The 22,994-nt window shown below is 42.9% G+C and overlaps 1 protein-coding gene across 3 annotated transcripts in view; it reads right to left on the bottom strand.

Annotated features, from left to right (window-relative positions):
* Positions 1-407: 407 nt before the first annotated feature.
* APC (APC regulator of WNT signaling pathway) overlaps positions 408-22,994 on the bottom strand; it is a 181,619-nt gene continuing 159,032 nt past the window's right edge. For all 3 annotated transcript variants that reach the window (XM_069752824.1, XM_069752832.1, XM_069752842.1), the window contains 8 exons: positions 16,197-16,295; positions 15,027-15,405; positions 11,836-11,931; positions 11,611-11,750; positions 11,423-11,500; positions 9,316-9,432; positions 8,969-9,183; positions 408-8,885 (listed from right to left, as the gene is read on the bottom strand). In XM_069752824.1, the coding sequence (XP_069608925.1) occupies positions 2,411-8,885; positions 8,969-9,183; positions 9,316-9,432; positions 11,423-11,500; positions 11,611-11,750; positions 11,836-11,931; positions 15,027-15,405; positions 16,197-16,295 (7,599 nt within the window). In that variant the 3' untranslated portion in view covers positions 408-2,410. The remainder of the gene's footprint in view (positions 8,886-8,968; positions 9,184-9,315; positions 9,433-11,422; positions 11,501-11,610; positions 11,751-11,835; positions 11,932-15,026; positions 15,406-16,196; positions 16,296-22,994) is intronic.

Here is a 22,994-nt window from a genome sequence, read left to right as displayed (position 1 = left end):
AAAAAAAAAAGGTTAAACCACTTTAGAATTAGGAAAGTGATGGTTCATTACTGGACAACTCCTTGATTGCTCCAGTGCAAAAAAGAGGCGCATGTACCTACCCTGCGGACATTTGGTCTGACAAATACTAAAAGGCTGCAGCCAATCAATTGCCGCATGACATAACATGACCGCTGGGGGACACTGCCAGAGCACTGCTGGTCCAGGAGGTAATTGTGCCCTTTTTCTGCACTAGACTGTAGCTATTCAGAAGTGATTGTCTAGTAGTGGAGAACGTCTCCTGAAAGGACCAGCACTATCTTATAGCTACAGCAGTGCTGGGGGGGGCATAGCAGGAGTTGCCCCATTCACCTGAGTAAATACCATCCAGATATGGTTTGATTGAAATCACTTAAACCAGACACATCACTGTTTTAATTTTTATTGCAAAAGTCATAAAATTTTCTTAGTCACGCATAAATAAACTGCCTTGACAAGAAAAAAAAAAGTTAGTATTTAAATTAAAACTTTTTCCACAACCATTCAGAAATACATTATTCCCATCTTGGCTTTACATACTAATTCACTTTTATTACTAACGATACACACAGTCTGCAAGTGTGTGCAGGTTATCTGATCTTTCACTAGCTGGAGCCCTGCATTGCAGAACTCCGGCCAGCGAACAACAAAAAGGACGATCAGAGTGCAGATAGCTTTTCATAATTAATAAATAAGTTGAGTTTAGTACAAGTCAGTTCCTTTCTGGAAGTACGACTACATGTAAAAATCAGGTTAGGCGATGAAACCAGGATTTACACCAGTCGTAATAAGAAAACAAAGTGCAAAATATAACAAGAACGTTAACGTTACTAGAGCTGAGTGACTTCATTTGTGGAGAAAGATTTCCGCAGCAAGTGATAATTTCCATTTTTCGCAATGGCTCGATTCTAACTCACGACAGAAAATTATCTCCAGGATTTTAAAGTATATGGGACCGATTCATCAAAGCTTTCACGCCAGAATAAAGCTTTGAAAAACTGTTACATTTTGGTGCAACTCAAGGCTGCGTGAAAATTTTGCAATTTTTGCCATCTCCGCCATTTTTGACAGAGTGGGTGGAGCAACCATCGCACATCAGAATTATGAACGGCGGCGATCACTATGCCACAAAATGTATGGCTTATCACGGAGTTAAATATAAGTAGCATGGGTTGATTGCTGTCAAACAGTTTTTATTGCTCTCCGATGTCAGCAAAGGGACAATGCATTTGAAATAGTGTTGCTATGGAGACACAGCCTTTTAAATTCTGTTGTCCCTAGCAACCAGTCACCAGTTACTTTGGTCTTCTGTGCAAAGTTAACAATGCTGACATAAAAGAGCAGGCAATGACATTTGGTTTGGCCAAAGCCATGTTTTCAAAATCCCTTACTAATCCATGTTAGTCAGATATTTTATGAAAAAGATAATGGGGGCCCTTAAAGGTCATACTTGTATCAAGCAACAGAATTCAGCTATGTATCTATTAAAAACAAAACAAAAAATCTAGTGCCCTGCTCCCATTAAAAAAAAAAATGTGCATGCCACGTATCTTTACAGTTCACAATAAAAACCACTTATGAATTTACATACAGTAATAATTTATTCAGAAATGTTCAGTTAGATTAGTCCGAGACACCATGGTCTCATCATAAAGAGCAGCCATCTCACCTCAAATACCAGGACATACACTATACAGCATAGCAGTGGGGGTCTACCTAATCTCTGAGAAAGCAGAGTCTACGAGGGGGTGGGGGAACTTGGCGGATGTCTATAACTGCAACACAGATTTCCTTTTTTTCATTGTGGATTGTTACACAATACCTATTGTACCTATGCACATCATGAGATCACAGTACTTGGATTGTCAGATCGGTCATGCAGAAAGGCCCGCCAGGGGAGGAATTGGAGAGCGGAAGAAAAAAAAAAAAAATAGAAAAACATTAAAAACACTTTTCAGTAGAAGTCACATTGCTGTTTACAGCCGCATAGGTTGCTTAGTTAAATGTATTCACAATTACTAAACCAACAGTCCGTCGGTCAGATCCTTCCAATAAAAAGGACCCAGCCACAGTTATAAAGGGTATCTGTATGGATTGCTTGAGTATTCTTGTTAACAGTATGCCTCGGTGCCCAAAAAGCTTCAAATGCTCTAAAAGACCCGAAATGGTTTATTGAAAAAGCTCTATAAATAACCTGGGTTTTATTATTTTGAAGCTGTATCAGTTATTTTACAGTAAGTGACAATATTGTGTCATGTAGTATGGCTTCCTGAACAACCCTCATCAAGAGTCAGTATTTACAAATTTTATATTTGTGTCTTTGAACAATATACACGGACATCTAGAAAATAATACATCAGTATTTCATTGCAAACAATAGTACAGAGTCTTTTCAAACAGAAGTCACCAAATATGAGCCAGAATGTCTTTTGGGACTTTGTGAACCACTAGAGTCTGTAGCTTCACTCTTTGAGTCCCTTTTTTTGGAATTTGTAGTCACAGGCGTGGGGATCTGGGAAGGTCGGGCTGTGCTGCCATCTGCAGTGCTTTTTCTAGGACTAGGGTTATAATTAAATGGAGTCACGCGTGCTGCAACAGTCCCACTTGGTGAACTGTGCTTGCTGGAGCTGCTGGAGCTAAAAGGAGTACGCTCTGCAACACAATTTTCATTTGTCTCTTGCCCTGATGGCTGACTGCTAATTACCGGCTTTGGGTCACTCCCTTTTGGATCTAAACTATCCAATTTAATAAAGGATTTCTGCCTATTTTCCAAAACTAGCCCATTTCCATTCCCAGAATTATGCCTTCCTTGTGAGTCTCTTACTCCCTCATCTTTTTCTCCTGGCTCTGAGCTGTTGTCAATAACTGGGGGAGAATTTCCAGAAGGGGATCTCCCTGACCTAGGGTTATTGATGGGGCAGTCCTCAATTCTTACCCATACATCTTCTGTTTTAGAAACTGCTGGTGCCATTTGATAGACCGTCCTAGTTTCTGCTGATTCAGCAAATGCACTTGTTATTCCATTATTTGCCGTGTCAAGTACTTCATTCTCCTTTATTTTTCTCCAAGTTCCTTTTGTTGATGGACAGTCTGTTGGAAATTTAGGACCTGGAAAGGAACATGGCTGTTTTTCATCTTCACTTTTTGCTTTCTCACTGGATTCAGAAGATGCAGACAAAATGGAAGATGAGCTTCCAGTTCTTCTCCAAGTGCTAACACGAGGAAGTGAAGATGAATGCTTACTGTGTTCACGCTTCCAAGTTCCCGATCGTGTAATTGGAAGCCTGGATGGTGATTCAGAATGGGACCGGCTTATGTCATGACGCTTTCGGACATCGCCATGCTCTGATGAGGTGTTTAGGTTTGGTGGAGTTTTTCTCCATCCGCCTGATTGTACAGAATGAGTTGATAATGACATATCAGGAAAAGAAGGACTTAATACTGGTGTCTGCGACTGAGATCTTGTAGGGGAATCTGCTCTTGATGAAGATGATAAGGACTCAAATGATGCAGACTCCTCCAATTTTCTCCTTAAAGTTGGACTAGGTGCTTCCTTAATAAAAGTAGACTGACGTACTAAAGTTGGTCTTTCAGATCTATCAGATTCACTTCCACTGGATTTTGTTGAAGACATTCTAGACAACTCTACCTTTTTAGTTGATCCAGAGTTGTTTGCATTTTGATTTAGACCCTTTGATGCAGACTCACTTCTTGGGATACCACTGGCTGTTTTTGGTAGACTCGACTGTTTGCTCATATTCTGCTGACTTAACTGCCTACCTGGTGATGTATATGACATTCTGCCTGAGCCAGAGGATCTAGTGGATGCTGTGCTAGGGGAGGATGTTCTTGGCAACTGAGAAAATTTGTTTGGGGGACTTATCCCATTTCTGCCTGGCGAAATTGAACTTCGACCAGGTGACTGCATAGGTCTACTTAATGGTTGAGGAAAAGGTTTTGAAGGAGTAGACTCTCTTGAACCTGATCTAGATGACCCTTTACTTGGTCCACCTAATGGAGCAGTTTGTCTGGTATTATAAAATGATTCAGATTTTAATGGTTTTTGCACTCTAGGAGAGCTAGTAGAGTTGTCATTAGAACTTTTGGATGATGCATTCTTTAGGACGGGAGCTTTCTTTGAAACAGGGCTTGTACTTGGAGAACTAGCACGTACACCTGGAATATGAATCATTGTTCTACCTCGAGATATTGAGGGCATATTTGCTTGTGCTGGCTGTTTACACTGACTTGAAAAATCAGAGCTGGATCGTGATTTTCCGGTAATCATACTTTTATATACCTTCTTTCCTCCTTTAATGCCTTTAGTCTCATCTTCATTTTTCTTACCCTCCAATGAACTTTTTTCTCCAGGCTTTAAAATTCTTGGCCCTTTGTTTGCAGTGATGGGTTTCTCTTCTTTGTCAGGTGTTAGATGGAACGGGGAGCCCAACGAAATGCCAGATTTCAGTGAAAGGATCGAATCAGAGTCTGAAGATCCTTGCCGGGACAATGAGGCAGCAGCTGCTTGATGTATTCGACTGACAATTGAATTGGCGCCTTCCTGGATTGCTTTCCAGTCAAAGTTTTCAGAATCTGGAGAAAATGCATTTTCAGAGTCAGGACTTTGTAAATCTCTTAAATCAAGTGTAAGGTCTGGCTCTTCAGCCAGAATACCACCAATACTATTTGAACGGACTTTCTCATTTTCAGTTTTGTTCTTTGAGGGCTTCTTCTTCTTTGGCATTGCAGAACTAATACATTCTTGTAGCAAATCATCTTCAGAGTCAATGCTTAAAGAACTCAGAGAGCTATTACGAGAAAAGCAAACTGGGGTATCCTCAACATGAAAAGATTTAGGAGCATAGCCTGAGGTCTGAGGTCTCCGCATTTCCATTTGGGAGTCTGGTTGTTCACTTGGCTTAAGTGGCTCAATTTTTTTGTTATTATTCTCTTGATCAATATCACTTAATGAGCTAAGAGATGAATTGCGTGAAAAGCAAACAGGTGTATTTTCAATAGCAAAGTTCTGCATTTTCTCTTCTGATACTCCCCCTTTATCTTGGCTTTTAGATGCAGGTGGAAACGAAGCCTGTTTTTGTAGTAATGATTTTGACCGATCTCTTCCAGCTATATTACTTTGCTCATGCTGTTCTTGAGCTAATGAATGCTTTGATGAGGGATAATTTTTATCCTCCTTTGTGTCAGTTTCTTTCACTTCTTTGTCTTTCCGCAACTCTTCTTTTTCTTTGGAAAGATCAACATCATCTTCATCAAAGTCTAAAGAACTCAATGAATCATTCCTTGAAAAACAGTAAGGTGTTCCCTCAATTGGAGTATAGTGGTGGGGGGAATCAAAGGCAAAGCTTCCTTTAGCACGTTCTTCATTGTTTGTTAGTTTCTCATTTACTTCTCTCGGATTTTTACTATTCATTTTTCTTGTGTCATTGTAAGGTTTTTCAGGTATTAAACTCCTTTTTTGATCAGGGTTTTTCTTTGGCCGTCCATTTGGTTGTGTCATAGGTTTAACAGGAGAGGTTAGCTTCCTTTCATTTTCTTGTGAATTTTTATTTCCAGGAGCAGGGGAAGATGAATGATTAATTTGATCCATAATCTTTTTGACTCTATAAGGCTTGTGACTTTTACCTTTGGGCATTGCAGAGTGTATACATTCGGCCAGAATGTCACCTTCCTCATTTTTATCTTCATCTAGACGTGAAGTAGTAGTATTTTTGCCCTTTCCTACTTGTTTCTCATCTGTACTTCTCCCCTCGGTAGGTATTGTGTCCCTTTTTTCATAGTTAGCAGAAACAGGTACAGTATTAATCTGATCATTAGTTGCCAGCTCATTTGGTGGTGATTCTATCGTGAGGTCGCTGAGAGAAGTTGCTGTAGAAAAATTTATTGGTGTGCCTTCTACACAATACACTTTCGGCATATCATCTGTATGGGTGAAACTTACATGCTTTTGAGCCTGTAGTCTGTTTTGAGGAGGCAGAAGTTTATAGACTGGCAGCTGGCTTGGCTTTCTAACAGTAGGGGGAGCAGCTTTGGATGCAGCTGGTTGGGAAGATTTTTTGCTTTTCCTTGAGGATTTTGTAGGCATAGCAGATATTATACATTCCTCTAATATGTCAATATCATCATCTGTGTCATCGAGCATGTCTTTTTCTGACTCTCCTTGCTTCTTTTCCTTTTTGTTGTGACGTTCGGTTGATTCTTTTGATTTTTCAGACTCTGGTTCATTGGCTTGATCGTTTTCAAATACTGGAGGCATAATTTTAAGCTCTACATCTTTAGGAATATATGGTTCGTCAAGGCTAAGAGCACTGAGGCTCGATGCACACGAAAATCCATCTGGTGTACTCTCAGTAGCAAAATGTAGCAAGGTATCAGCTTCCTGAAGCACCTGGACCCTCTGAATCGCTGCGTGCACAGCAGTCGGTTTAGTCACCTGCTCCCTTTCTTCAGTATTACTTGTTGCTTTTGGTTTACTGGTCTCTCTCTTATTTTGTGCTGCGTGAGGGGGTGGTGGAGTCTTACATCTGCTTGGTGGCATTGTTTGTCCTGGGCTGTCCGGAAGATCACTAGGACTTATAATTCCACTCACCATACCACTGCACGGTTCACTTTGCACAGAGCTAGCTATTGAATGACTTTCAAAACTATCCAGTGAGCTCACAGATGTACATCTGCTAAACATTAGAGGAGTTTCTTGGACATAATGTTCTGGTGGGCTTTTAGGTGTTTGAGCACCGCTTTTTGAAGGAGATTTAGCACCTGAAGAAAATTCAACTGATTTGTGTCTTGCGGCATCAGCTGGAGACAAGTTTGATGCCTGCAGCCTGCTTGTTTTGGATCGTAAATGATGTGGTGCTGAACGAGTTTCGGTAGAAGCACCTTGTTTTGTTGTAGAATCTCTGACCTCTTTTAGTTCAGTTATTTGGAGAGTATTGTTTCCACTGTCTGCCTGGACATTTCTCCCTCTTCCTTCAATATCATCTTCAGCTGAAGACAAAGATGACAAAGAGCTGCAGCGAGAAAAGCATATGGGTGTGTCTTCAACGCAGTAGGTTTGTATGGTTTCTTGGTTAATTGAAGGGGGTTTACTTGAAGCTTGCTTCTGTCTTGTTTGTCCACTTCTGGTTTGAGCAGAACTAGGATGAAGTTGATTCTGCTGGTTTGTATTGGGTGTTGGAGTATTACTGCTGGGTGGCGCATGGTCTTTCTTAGTCCTCTGTTTGAAAGAGCTCTTTGAAAAGGAAAATGATGTTTTTTGAGTTAATGGTGGAACGTCTGGTGGGTACTTTCGACTGTAATCAATGGGCTGCTCAACATGATGTTCCTCTTGGTTATATTTAGTCATATTAAAGTTGACTTGTCTGCCACCTTCCTCCTCCTGCTGCTCTTCTTCAGAATAACGTTCACCGAAATTAGTTGTTTTGTCATCATCATAATCGTCAACTTGACAGTGTGGTTTGTTAGACTTCTGATTCATTCCAATAGTAGAATTTGATCGCATTTGATCTCCTTGAGTGTTCGATGCTCTTGATCTATATGGGGATACATTTTCTGGCTTAGTAAAGTGCGAAGAGAATTTTGTGTGTTTCTCTTCTTTGTTTTCAGGAAACACATTGTAAGATGTCTTTTGGTTCCTAGGTTGCCTTTGCTCATTTTGCTTTAGTTCATTTTCAATTAAATGTTTAGGCCTGGCCCAGCGATCATTTTGAGTTGGGCTTTGTCTGCCAGAATTCAACTGTTCATCTGAGTATTTCAAGCTATAGTTTATTGGGGTGTCCAGTTCAGTGTCATTATCATCCATGTGATTAGCACTGTGTATTTTGTGTGCCAACCCTGCAGGATATTGTCCATAACTGCAAAATTTACTTTCGTCGTCCTCGGAGTAGGCCTCAATTGAAGGCTTTACTTGACCACGTTTTCCATATCCATCAGTGCTGCCAACGCTGTTTAAGCTATCATTTGATGACATTTTAATATAGGATACAGGACATGTTCTGTTAGAATGATCTCCTTTCGTGAAACTGTATGGGTTTGTAAGGGAATGGTTTGTAGGAGTCTTTCTAGAAACAGTTCTTTCTTCCAATGTACTGTGCACTTCTGAAGTGGGTGGCGAAATTCTGTCCTCAACAAGATGAATATTTGACACCTCATCCAAAACTTTAGAAATCGGAGCAGTAGTTAATAGCTGTAATCCAATACGTTTGGATGAGTTTACTTCACTTCCTGAATGATAGGTGTTTATTCCTGGCTTTTCCCTGTCTTTTTCTGTTCTGTTACCATCACCTGCTGTCCTGGGAGAGGGTGCTGGCAATACGGTTGCATTCATATATGGAGAAAGAACAGTCAAATTCCCAGGGTTAAAGTTGTCGGATCTGCAAATGGACTCATCATGTCTGCTAGAATCTACAGCATATTCGCTGTACATATTCTGCTTATGTCTCTGCTTATTGCGGTGAGAGGTTTTAGGACTTAAGTTATCAATGTTGTCAAAAGTTTCAGACAAATGTTGTGCATCGAGCTCCGCTTCTAGCGCTTTCTGCTTCCGTACATGAAGAGATGGGACAGTAGATCCTGGAGACATGATATTGGCATCTTTATATTTAGCAGGTCTATTTGCCATTAGATTTCTTAAGGCTGCTGCACTGCCCATTGCTATCATTTTGTGTTTTGAATGGATGAGGTTCTTGAGCATGCTGACGGCACCCATATCCCAGAGAGCTTCCTGGTCCTTAGCATTGCGCGCAGATAAATTCCACAAGGTCCCACATGCGTTGCTGACAATGGTTAGGCTGTGTGATTTCAAGTGCTGTAATAAGGTCTGCAAGCAGCTGTTCTCCCGCAGGATTTGCCTACGATGAAACACAAAACAGAGTTAGACAATCTGATCTACTTACCAATGTAAAGGTACTTCTGGCTGGTACTATAAGCAGACCTGTGGTCTTCATTAGTAGCAATGAGGCTGGATACATTTCGCAGTATTCCTCCGCCGCTCTCAATAATGGCCAATGTATTGGTCTGACTTCGGTAAGTTAACGTGCCAACTAGGAAAGCGAGGGCCCCATCCACCGAACATATCTCTGCTTTATTCTCTGTACAGTGGGCTGACAAGTTCCACAGGGCACTCAGTACACTCTTCAGTGTGGATTCCTAAAAATAAAACAAAACATTGTAATATATCATGAGAAGAATTATAACCTGTATTATTTAGATCTGACAAATCTTTCATTTTAAGAGATTATCAGCAAGTCATATAAATGCACAGCCCCATTCTTCATTTACCTTCTTAACATCCAGTGCGCATTCTGTCAAGGCTTTAACACTGCCAACTTCACGCAAAGTCTTCTTACTGTTGACGTCGGCTCTCCAAGAAAGATTTCTGAGCACACTTGCTATTACCTGTGACAAATATTACTGGGTTAAATACTGTCCCTTTTTGGTGTAATTCGTTAATTGCTGTCTTGTTTTCTGAGTGATTTAGTCAAATGACGTGCTAACTTCCATTTTGGTCAAGCAGATCTCTGCCCTAGGTTTAACTGTATCATATGATTTACTTCGACTACATGACCAAAATAGCAGTAGAAACCTAGCATTAGTCAAGGTAACCCTTATGAATTAATGTGGATTTTATCTCCAGCTTTAGTTAAAGGACTTTGCTGGGATTGTTTTTTTTTTAAATTGTGTCAAAAGACATAGTCCCAAATTAAGAAATTCCTGTTACTTACCCTTTTAAAGCGGTCATGTGACAGATATCACTCCTGGTACTAGCCAGGTCTTGGGGAGCAGCAGTCCTGGAAAGAATATAAAGAGGTTGTCCACTACTTTAACATTGATGACCTATCGTTAGGATAAAGGTACCTTCACACTAAACGATATCGCTAGCGATCCGTGACGTTGCAGCGTCCTGGCTAGCGATATAGTTCAGTTTGACACGCAGCAGCGATCCGAATCCTGCTGTGATGTCGTTGGTCGGAGCTAGAAGGCCAGAACTTTATTTGGTCGCTGGATCTCCCGCTGACATCGCTGAATCGGCGTGCGTGACACCGATCCAGCGATGTGTTCACTGGTAACCAGGGTAAACATCGGGTTACTAAGCGCAGGGCCGCGCTTAGTAACCCCATGTTTACCCTGGTTACCATCCTAAAAGTAAAAAAAACAAACGCTTCATACTTACCTTCCGCTGTCTGTCCCCGGCGCTGTGCTTTCCTGCACTCACTGTGAGCACAGCGGCCGGAAAGCAGAGCAGTGACGTCACCGCTGTGCTTTCCGGCCGCTGTTCTCACAGCCAGTACAGAGAAGCAGAGCGCCGAGGGACAGACAGCGGAAGGTAAGTATGAAGCGTTTGTTTTTTTTACTTTTAGGATGGTAACCAGGGTAAACATCGGGTTACTAAGCGCAGCCCTGCGCTTAGTAACCCGATGTTTACCCTGGTTACCGGCATCGTTGGTCGCTGGAGAGCTGTCTGTGTGACAGCTCTCCAGCGACCAAACAGCGACGCTGCAGCGATCCGGATCGTTGTCTGGATCGCTGCAGCGTTGTTTAGTGTGAAGGTACCTTAAGTCATCAATGTCTGATCGGTGGGGGTGCGACACCAGGCACCCTCACCGATTAGCTGTTCTCAGTGAGGAGGCTGAAAGTGCTCAGCAACAGAACTGTTCCGTCTACAGCACATCCACCCCCCTATAATCAATAGGGGCAAATGTGTAGTACACGGCCACGATCAGTAGACTGAACAGCTCTGTAACTGAGCAATTCCAGCCACCGAGAACAGCTGATCAGCAGGGGTGCAGAATGTCGCACCCCCACCGATCACACATTGATTACTTATCCTAACGATAGGTCATCATTGCCAAAGTAATGGACAACCTGATTAAATCCTCTCCAGGACTGCTGCTCTCCAAGACCTGGCTAGTACCAGGACCGCTGTAGCTAATCACTGGCCTCAGCTGTGATGTTTGCATATTTGGCTCCGGACTGTTGAGGCCAGGGGTGTGCTAATGTAGGAGACATCATCACTTTGGTGAGTGGTGGATTCAAGGAGTAAATAATTATTACTTTTTAAAATTTTAGAACATTTCTTAATATTGGGCACAATTAAAACCATCCCCCCAAAAAACGAATATCTGAGGCCTAGCCAAATGCTTTCACACACTGAAGTCTATGCAATGGCTCTCAGAGGACTGTGGGGTCTGTGGAGGGGCAGGGACAGATCAATATTCTAACCTTTACAAAGTAATTGAAGTACATTGCAGAGTGCATATCCATAAAGTACACAGCCAGTTTATAGCCCAAACTTCTGTACAGCACCATGTCCTATATGAGGCCTGAAGATGTTCCCTCTGCACTGTAATAATGTTTTTTCATAGCGATTTATATACTGTAAGCTCACCTGCTGCAAATCTTCACTTTCAGATTTCAACTGGGCTACAAGGGCTCGCATACAGCTTTTCATTGAACATAGAGTAGCCTGAAGAGCAAACAAATATGTGTTATAACCATACACATCTAATTATGAAACAAAAGGTTTACTCTGCAAGTGGCCACATAAAACTGCAAGAAATGGTAAATTATAATCACCTTGTTGGCTACATCGCCAAATGTCAAGTTGGTCAAAGCCATTCCAGCATACCGCCGCAAAGTAACACTATAGTGGTCATTAATAAGTCCATACATCTCACAGTCAACCTGCAATAGCTCGGCAATCGCCTGCAATCCTCCTGTAACAGAAAACATTGAGATGTTAGAAATCACACACTCCGCTCAGGTTTGTAGGTTATATCTGGTAGCACATCCCGATCTTACCGAGTTCATTCATTGCATGCCTATGTTCTTCATCAAAGGAGAGCTTCATCAGCACACACACGGCAGGACAGATCTGATGCTCCACAGGGGCGGGCACTGAAAACCAGGATGGCAACACAAGTAGGGTTACATATAACCTACGTATGCAAAACTGTCAAGATTTAACCCCTTCATGACCTTGGGATTTTCGGTTTTTCCGTGTTCGTTTTTCACTCCCCTCCTTCCCAGAGCCATAACTTTTTTATTTTTTTGTCAATATGGCCATGTGAGGGCTCATTTTTTGCGAAACAAGTTGTACTTTTGAACAAAATCATTGGTTTTAGCATGTCGTGTAGTAGAAAACGGGAAAAAAAATTCCAAGTGCGGTGAAATTGCAAAAAAAGTGCAATCCCACACTTGTTTTTTGTTTGGCTTTTTTTGCTAGGTTCACTAAATGCTAAAACTGACCTAAAAATTCCAAACTTTGCTAAAAAAAAATTGCGCCATTTTCCGATACCAGCAGCATCTCCATTTTTCATGATCTGGGGTCGGTTGAGGGCTTATTTTTTGCGTGCCGAGCTGGAGTTTTTAATGATACCATTTTGGTGCAGATACGTTCTTTTGATCACCCGTTATTAAATTTTAGTGCAATGTCGTGGCGACCAAAAAAAACGTAATTCTGGCATTACAAATTTTTTTCTCGCTACAATGTTTAGCAATCAGGTTAATCCTTTATTTTTTTGGATGGGTCGGGCGATTTTGAACGCGGCGATACCAAATATGTGTAGGTTTGATTTTTTTTTTAATTGAATGGGACGAAAGGGGGTGATTTAAACTTTTATTTTTTTCACATTTTGTTTTTACTTTTGCCATGCTTCAATAGCCTCCATGGAAGGCTAGAAGCTGGCACAACTCGATCGCTGCTACATAGCAGAGATCATCAGATCACTGCTATGCAGCAGAAATGCAGGTGTGCTATGAGCGCCGACCACAGGGTGGCGCTCACAGCAGGCCGGGATCAGTAACAATAGAGGTCCCAAGGACCTCTATGGTTATTATACAGAAGCATCGCTGACCCCCGATCATGTGCGCTTATTTCCGGCTGGATGGCCGGTTAAATGCCGCTGTCAGCGTTTGACAGCGGCATTTAACTAGTTAATAGCGATGAGTGAATCGAGATTTCACCCGCCACTATTGCGGGCACATGTCAGCTGTTCAAAACAGCTGACATGTCCCGGCTTTGATGCGGGCTCACCGCCGGAGCCCTGCATCAAAGTGGGGGATCTGACCTCGGACGTACTATCCCGTCCGAGGTCAGAAAGGGGTTAATGGAGGCTCTCTTGTCAAACACAGAACTTAAAAAAAGTGTTTCATTTGCAATCATATGCACTATGAACCGAGTTCATACATGGGTGACTTATATAAAAAATGGTCTTTAAAGGGAACCTGTCACCCCGAAAATCGCGGGTGAGATAAGCCCACCGGCATCAGGGGCTTATCTACAGCATTCTGTAATGCTGTAGATAAGCCCCCGATGTTACCTGAAAGAGGAGAAAAAGACGTTAGATTATACTCACCCAGGGGCGGTCCTGCTGTGGTGCACAGGCAAAAAGCAACAGGCTACACTTCTGCTAGTGCAAGTATTGGAATAACCCTTTCAGTGCTAACATTGATTACTCCCCAATTGTGACGTTCTCAATTACCTTTGGAGAAGACATGTCCCACTATTAATCTGTGGCATAACAATACATTCGATTTAGATTTACATTTGAGAGGGATGAAAGTCCTACTATTTGAAGACTATTTTGCGGGGGTGGCAAAACGCACGAGAGCCTTTAGTAAAATATGTGCAGAACTCTATCAAGCAAAGAAAAGCTTTGCACTGCAATACCCGGCGACACTGAGGATTTTCCAAAACAAAGGTGATAACCTCATCTACAACTCGCCAAGTGATGCAGAAAAAGATATGGAAAAAATACGTGCAACGCAAAAAACATCGAACGAAGAAGAGGCCGTGAGGAAGACAGCTTCCCCTCAACACCAAAGCCTCAGAGGACAAATGGCCAGCCCAGGTGAAGCACCATAGAAATGGACTGCACCATATACATCTTGCTCTTCACGGTTCACCCCCCCCCCCACCACTACACACACCTTTCCTACAAACAGGACAATGTCTCCCCAAGACGACAGAAGTGTCCATCGGCTTCATATTTGGGGGAAGGGACCCGGTTTTTGGCAGGGTGGAGGGCATAGAGCTATGCAAAGGTGCTGCCCAGGGCGGCGGCGAAGATGCAGACGGCATTTTGACAATCATTTATGACATGTGGTGTGGGATATGTTTCTTCCCACAGATTTTTGTTTTCTCCCTATTTTTTGTTGTTGTGGTTCTTACTCCCTCAGAACAAAGGAAAGTCCACAACACTATTAGTGGTGTAAGAAGCTGGAAATACACTACAACGTATTGAGAACTCACTGTTTGCTTGCCTTAAGGTTTTAATCTCTATCCCCTTTCATATCTTTGTTGAGTATTTTTTCTTTCTTTTCTACCCTTCTCTAACCACCTGAGAATCTCCCTTTAATCCAGAGAACCCTTAGAAGGAAAACAAAGCAAGAGGCAGTAGTGACAGTGATTATGAAGATCATCTCCTGGAATGTGAAAGGCCTAAGATCCCCGAATAAAAGAGTAAAGATACTGAGACATCTGAAAAGGTACTCGCCAGATATTGTATTGCTTCAAGAAACCCATCTAAAGGAAGAGGATTTTTCTAGGCTCAACAAGCTGTGAGTAGGGAAAGTAGTGGGCTCAGCAGCTCAAGGTAGACACGCAGGGGTAGGGATACTATTCCATCGTAATTTTGTATTTAATCTGCTGTCCTAGGAGTGTGATAAGGGAAGATGGGTTTGGGTCACCATAGAGCATGGAGAAGTCTATTCAATCTACAATGTATATGGACAAGCCTGCAGTGATCCTCAACCTACTGAACCGCCGCATGACCAGCTCTACCCTCTCCTAGTGTATCCTCACCCATCCCCTGCAGACTGTGAGCCCTCGCGGGCAGGTTCCTCCCTCCTTCTGTACCTGTTAGTGCCTTGTTTTCTGCTCATGCTTATTGTACTTGTCTATATTTGCCCCCTTTTCACATGTAAAGCGCCGTGGAATAAATGACGCTATAAAAATGTGTAAAAAAATAATAATTTAAATTTGGTCTCACTTGGGTTTTTGTCCTGGTCCATTCCTTGCTCGTGCGCCTCCTGCCATTCCCAACATGTTTCACAATAGGCTCGGATTTGTTCAAGGAGATGCAGGACTCGGATTTCCCTCCGTCCCCTCTTGTCGTCTGGCTGGGAGTGTATGATATTATGCAGAGCTGCGCTCGCTCGGGCACGTGCTTCTTTACTTCCACGGGAGTTTCCCAGGAGCACCGAATCTTTATCGTTTCCATGCAGTAATTGGATGAGTAGGGGCAGACATCCAGACTGACGCATGGCAATACAACTGTCTTGGGAGCTGGACATGGCTAGCAGAGTACGAGACATGTCGTCCTTGTCATGGGTACCGAGCATTGACAGAAGAGAATATACCATTTCCACCTATGAATAGATTTTTTTAATGTAAGGTTAATTTATATCTACAAAAGTCATACATTAATTAAAAATAAAGTAAATGAAAAAAGGGAAAGTAATCATGGTCACGCGACGTCATCGAAGGTCCTTCACGCACTGCATTCTTAGGAACGGAGGCCGCCGCTTGCACCGCGGAGAGTCGGGGGCCGTCGGAGGGTAAGTATATCACATTTTTTATTTTTATTCTTTTTGTTTACATGAATATGGATCCCAGGGCCTGAAGGAGAGTCTCCTCTCCTCCAGACCCTGGGAACCATCTGCACCGCACACGCTGTATAAGATGACCCCCGTCTTATACGGCGAGTATATCCCAAACTTCATATTTTATATGGAAAAGTTGGGGGTCGTCTTATCGCCCAGTCGTCTTCTTCACCAGAAAATACGGTATGTATGTTTCTACTCTCTGGAAATAACCTATTATCTCTCAAACAATTGTCTTATTCTGCTACATACGGTTCAGAGCTGTTCACACTGGAATATTATCCCTTTCTGCCTGTTAACAGAACCAAAACTTAGATTCAGGTCTGTTAAGTGAAGCCAGCTAATGGTACAAGAAAGCCACTAAACTCAATTTGGGCATTTATGGCAGATTCCCACAAGAATTTCTAAAAGGAAGGGGCAGATAAGTTGAATCGAGCAAAGCTTTCCTCGGAGACTGTAGACGAGCCCACAGACCATCCACTGAGCTTGTCTTCAGTCTTGGAGTAGAGCCGTCACTGACTACAGAGACCACATTCAGTGTTACACTGTCCATTTACCTTGGTACCAAGATGGCTGGTCAGTCTTCGTGGAACGGAGTAGGTACTGTTTGAGCTCATAACACTGGCAGTCTCATGATCCCCACGAGGTGCGGTGCCCTATAACAAAGCAATGAAATGTGATCATATGCACTTCCAAGTGCTTTAATGCCAGCAGATGTCACCTTTTCTTAAGGCCCCGTCACACATAGCGACGCTTAAGCGATCCCGACAACGATACGACCTGTCAGGGATCGTTGCTGCGTCGCTATGTGGTCGCTGGTGAGATGTCAAACAGTGAGATCTCCCCAACGACGCAGCAGCGATGCGGCGACCTGTAGCGACCTGTACAACGATGCTATTTCATGACGATTCAATGGGACGTCCTGTCAACGAGGTCGTTGGTAAGGTGTCAAACACAGCGATGTGTGCTACCCAGCGGGACCTCAACGATCAAAAAACGGTCCAGGCCATTCCGACACGACCAGCGATCTCACAGCAGGGGCCTGGTCGCTGCTACGTGTCACACATAGCGAGATCGCTACTGAGGTCGCTGTTGCGTCACAAAACTTGTGACTCAGCAGCGATCTCGCTAGCGATCTCGCTATGTGTGACGGGGGCTTTAGAAACCCCAAGATGAAAGAAAGCATTTTAACAAACCAGATTATCAGCACCATACAGGCAATGTACAGTAAAGAAAAAGACAATAGCTTACATTTCTCTACACAGATGTTTCAGGAATAAAGCCCCCCATACACAACAGATAGCGATGGTTCAGCTGACAGATACCTCTCCGGACTCCCCCATACACAGGAGAACCGACTGCTGAGCACTACTGTGTTCTCGATGAGCGAGCCACTGTCAGAATCCTCTGGCGGTGTATTTCACCAAGAACAAGATTGGCACTCCACAATCAGTCATGCTGTAGGATATTCCTCTCTGTCGAGGGAGAGTCGGGAAGCCCCCATACACATTACACTGTCAGCTGTTCTGGCCGGCATTGGTATAATGCGTATGGGGCCTACAGTACTTCTATAATGAATATGCTGTGGAACTTCCATCTACATTTGTGATTATAGTAACAGCTCAAAGCTCATCACTAGGATATTCCACCACTTAATTATAGCCCTGGGGCACTGCTTACAATACTGACAATGCGGGAATGCAGTGATGGTGCAGCACTACATCTACCGGAATTCTCCCCTTACACAAATGCACTCAGCCATGGGGCCATGCAAAATCAGGTATCTGGGGGCTGCTGTACAGGGAAAAAACAGTGAAGAAGGCCCAGCACTACATCAACAGTGTGTTCCCTTCATTCTCAGTGATACTATGGGAAACCCCTTTTAAATGATCAAAAAGCAAATATTCATATGGGTAATGGTTGCAGTCTTATATGGTATTAAAGGGGGAAACCATTTCTAAAATGTCAGTTATTAAAAAAAAACAACAAAAAAAAACTTATATTCCTCTCCCGCTCACGTCACTGTGTCATGTAATGTGAGAGCTCCAGTCACTAAAGGTACCTTCACACATAACGATATTGTTAACGATATCGTTGCTATTTGTGACGTAGCAACGATATCGTTAATGAAATCGTTATGTGTGACAGCAACCAACGATCAGGCCCCTGCTGGGAGATCGTTGGTCGCTGAATAAAGTCCAGAACTTTATTTCGTCGCTGGACTCCCTGGAGACATCGCTGGATCGGCGTGTGTGACACCGATCCAGCGATGTCTTCACTGGTAACCAGGGTAAACATCGGGTAACTAAGCGCAGGGCCGCGCTTAGTAACCCGATGTTTACCCTGGTTACCATCCTAAAAGTAAAAAAAACAAACACTAGATACTTACCTACCGCTGTCTGTCCTCCAGCGCTGCGCTCTGCTCTCCTCCTGCTCTGGCTGTGAGCCGGAAAGCAGAGCGGTGATATCAGTACAGGAGGAGAGCAGAGAAGCAGAGCGCAGCGCTGGAGGACAGACAGCGGTAGGTAAGTATCTAGTGTTTGTTTTTTTTTTACTTTTAGGATGGTAACCAGGGTAAACATCGGGTTACTAAGTGCGGCCCTGCGCTTAGTTACCTGATGTTTACCCTGGTTACCGGCATCGTTGGTCGCTGGAAAGCGGTCTGTGTGACAGCTCTCCAGCGACCAAACAGCGACGCTGCAGCGATCCGGATCGTTGTCGGTATCGCTGCAGCGTCGCTCAGTGTGAAGGGGCCTTTAGTGTCCACTAACAAAATATTGATTAACAGATCGATGATTGGCTGCAGCGTTCACATGATATAACATCATGTGGGTGTTGGGAGATCAGGTGCAGGCATCATTGGAATGGCATCCATGCGGGAGGAGACTATAAGATTTCCTTGTTTTACTTATGGGTCTCAGGCATTTAAGAAGGGGCAGTCCAAGTTGTGGATAACCCCTTTAAGAGGGCTCTCAGCCTAAAACAAGTACTGAACTCATCAGAAGGATCGGGTGTCGTGAAAATAGTCGTCCTAAAGGAAGGCTGATGACATCAAATTAATCACAGCACAGAATCAATGCAACAGAAGTTGTTTCCTACGTTCCTATATTATAAAGCCAGAAATGTGTAAGATATAGTAATAAAGGTAACTGGTAATCACGCTTCAACACGCAGCTTCACAAACAGCTCACCGCTCGATTTTTAATCTTTCATTTAAAGAGGTGGAGGTTACTTGTTGGAGCCTCTGTACCCGTCTAAATAGAGCAAGAAAGTAGATATGGCAGCACACTCCGTCATTTAGCAAGCCACTAATCACTGCCAGCACACAATGGGAACTCATCTTTGCAGAGCGCTACTTCCAAGGAAAGACTTCCTTCTCACGAGACAGGATGAGAGATGTGATCACTTACCAGATGATTGGTGAACAATCAAGAGAAAAGAAATCCAATATTCATAAAGTCTCAAAAAATCATGAAGAATATGTATTGGTTAGCATCAGTTTCAAAGGTACACTATTAAGGCACCCAGCCCAAAGGGCGATGATACAGGGGCGCTGCTTTTGTTTCTTCTCACAAGGCACCACAACATAAAATATTCACTGGTCCAGAAATACAGAAGCATACGGGCTCAGTCTCAGGGGCATGAAGGGATTACAGCTCCATCCATTAAGTCATGCAGTGATTAACCTTCTCCACCCTTGCAGCACTCACGGACCTGACGATTCCCCAGATGGCCCATGAAGGCCCTATGCTCCAGCCAGTAGCCATCTGGCATGAAAACACTATGCAAATACAGTGGAAAGGAGACTGGCAGAAATACACAAAATGGCTAAAATCTCAGAAATAACAAATCAAGTGAAGCTGCACAAGAGGGCCCTTTACCAGGTAGTACCGGCATATTCAGACATTGTATCTTCTAGGGACCCAACAATCAATTGGTGTCTCATATATATTTACATATATATTAAATACATTTACAAATACAATGTTTTTAAAAACATGTTTATTACACAATATAATGCCTATTCACTAGTACATAGGCCTTTCATATTATCTTCATTAATAAGATCTTACTCATATGGTCCTCATAGGGACAGCCATGGGTTACACATGCAGGACAATTCAAGTTTTGGAAGTTGAGCAGGTAAAAGGACTTGAGATCAATCTTTGCATAAGCAGTAACAAAATATCATAAGACTCCAGCAATACACGGTCTTCTACCTTCTGTAAAGTAGTATTCCAGCTAATTGTGCACCTATAATGCTAAAGCACCTGCAATACTCTATGTGCGGCATTCGTTTTATCCCATACACTGTTATACCTATTCTGACAGCCAGTCTAAAGCTACTTTCACACTTCCGTCTTTTGTCCTCCGTCGCAATGGGCAAAAAACGGATCCTGCAAATGTGCTCGCAGGATGCATTTTTTGCCCATAGACTTGTATTAGCGACGGATCACGACGGATGGGAACACGTCGCGTCCGTCGTGCAACGGATCCGTCGTGTTTTGGCAGACGCGACGCACAAAAAAAGTTCAATGTAACTTTTTTTGTGCGACATGTCCGCCATTTTTGACCGCGCATGCGCGGCCGAAACTCCACCCCCTCCTCCCCGGACTGCAGAATGGGCAGCGGATGCGTTGAAAAACTGCATCTGCTGCCCACTTCTTGCAGTTATTTCACAACGTCCATCGGTACGTCGGCCCGACGCATTGCGACGGGCCCGTACCGACGGAAGTGTGAAAGTAGCCTAAGGAGTCATTCAGAAGTCCTATTTTTACATACAAGTGCTATCCGTGTTTTTCACGGATAGCACTCATACCTGTTGCAGGCCATTCAATGTCCAAATTTTTCCTCGGAATGAGTGGTCCACAGGAAATGTTGGGAGACATGTCCAATTTTGATGAGGGTCAGATCCAAATCAGCAATGCAAGTCAATGGGTCAGTGAAAAAAAAAATCAAACTGCACTCAGAGGACATCAGAGTGCAGTCCAATTTTCACACACTGTCAGAATGGAGAAGATGAAGTTTGTTTTTTTTTTTTTTTAAATTTCTCCACTTGTGAGAAAATCAGATGACATCAATACCACACTCTGAGCAAACACTGATCAGAATTACCGATCTGATTTTCTTGTACATGGAAAAATCAGATGTCTGAATGAGGCCTAATACTTTCGTTGCAGTGAATAAAAGTAGTCAGACATACTGAGAACGAGAGAATTTTCCTGCTTACAATTAGTGAAGTGATCTTTTCTTGAATCACACGGTTTGTGTTGTGTGAAGCATTTGTAGCGAGATGTAGCTCTGGCCTATCTCCTCTGCCTTCTGCTTGTAATAGGCACAGTGAGAAACTCATAATAAGCAGGAGGCAGAGGAGACAGGATACATCTCTGCTGTGTCAGTCAGGAGACAGAAAGTCTTGGCTCCCATAAGATGGGATAGGGCAAGTCCAGTGTAATGAATGTCCACCCCTCTGCAAAAACAAAAGCATGGGAAATGAATCTTATATTAAGGAAATTATCAAAAAGGAGCTAATATGACAGAATACCTAGCACATAAGATAAACAATTATATACAAAAGGCCTTACACCTAAATACGGCAACATGTAGCACTCCAGCTGTGGGGAAACTAATTTTTAACCCCTTAGTGACCGAGCCAATTTTGACCTTAATGACCAAAACAATTTTTACAATTCTGACCAGTGTTACTTTATGAGGTAATAACTCTGGAACTCTTCAATGGGTTCCACTGATTCTGAGACTGTTTTTTATTGTTCTCCATGACAGTGGTAAAATTTATTTGATATGACTTGCATTTATTTATGAAAAAAAAAACTGGAAATTTGGGAAGAATTTGGAAAATTTAGCAATTTTCAAAATTTTTTATTTTCGTGTCCTTAAATCAGAGAGTCATATCACACAAAATAGTTAATAACATTTCCCACATGTCTTCTTTACATCACAATTTTGGAAACTATTTTTTTGTTATGAAGTTAGGGGTTAAAAGTTGACCAGCGATTTCTCATTTTTCCAATAAAATTTACAAAACCATTATTTTTAGGGACCACCTCACATTTGAAGTGACATTGGGGGATCAATATGAGGTAAAATACCCAAGAATGACACCATTCTAAAAACTGCACCCCTCAAGGTGCGCAAAACCACATTCAAGAAGTTTATTAACCCTTCAGGTGCTTCACGAGAACTAAAGCAATGTGGAAGGAAAAAATTACCTTTAACCACAACACAACCCTAACTCTAACCCCAACCCTAACTGCAAAGAATGGAAAAAAAACCTTTTTTGTTTTTATTATTTTTTACCTAACTAAGGGGGTGATAAAGGGGGGGGGGGGGGGGGGGCTTGATTAAATATTTTTTTTTTTATTTTGATCACTGTCATGGGGTCTATCATAGTGGTCAAAATGTACCAATAGGAAAAACGTCCTATTGTTGACGGGTACCGACAAGCAGATCTCAGCGGGCGCACTGCACATGCGCCCGCCATTTTCTTCCAGGAAGATGAGGAGAACTGGGGGATGGAGGAGGGTCCAGAGACGGCAGAGGTACAGAGGGTGGGGCCTTGGGGACCCCATTTCTCTCTCCTCTGGTATGCTAGATCATATCAGAGGAGACAGAAATTAATGTGAAATTGGACCTTTTTTTTTCGATTGCAGTTTGGTGAATAATGGCGATCACAAGACTGGGGATGGTAAAAATCGACCTAAATCATGTTCTCCGCTGTCTTAGCTACCCTCGGTAGCCAAGACCCCAGAGATTTTCCAACGCTAGGGGGAGCTATACACTTATTTCTCAGCGCAATTAAAAAGCAGTGCTGAGGAATAAGGCCCTTAACTGCCGCCATTAAAAGGCGTATTGGCGGTCGTTAAGGGGTTAAAGCAGCATTAAGGTATTTTTATTTTGTCAGTAACATGCCGACAGCCTATAATTATAGTGGCTCTGACTCATTATACATACATTATCAATCAGCAGTATTATACATTGTTAGGCTATATTCACACTTAGCGGTTTTTACCGCGGAACCACCGCGATTTTGATGCTGCGGGTCCGCAGCAGTTTCCATAGCGTTTACAGTAACATGTAAACCCTATGGAAACCGCAAACCGCTGTGCACATGCTGCGGGAAAAACCGCGCGGGAACGCAGCAGTTTACAACCCGCAGCATGTCACTTCTTTGTGCAGAATCGCTGCGATTCTGCACCCATAGGAATACATTGAACCGCTTACTTCCCGCATGGGGCTGTGCCCACGTTGCGGGAAGTAAGCGGATAATGTGCGGGTGGTACCCGGGGTGGAGGAGAGGAGACTCTCCTCCAGGCCCTGGGAACCATATTTGGGGT

The sequence above is a fragment of the Ranitomeya imitator genome, chromosome 1, assembly GCF_032444005.1.
Source record: "Ranitomeya imitator isolate aRanImi1 chromosome 1, aRanImi1.pri, whole genome shotgun sequence".
Taxonomy (NCBI): domain Eukaryota; kingdom Metazoa; phylum Chordata; class Amphibia; order Anura; family Dendrobatidae; genus Ranitomeya; species Ranitomeya imitator.
The sequence above is the reverse complement of the archived record's forward strand: the minus strand, read 5'-3'. Positions and strand labels throughout refer to the sequence as shown.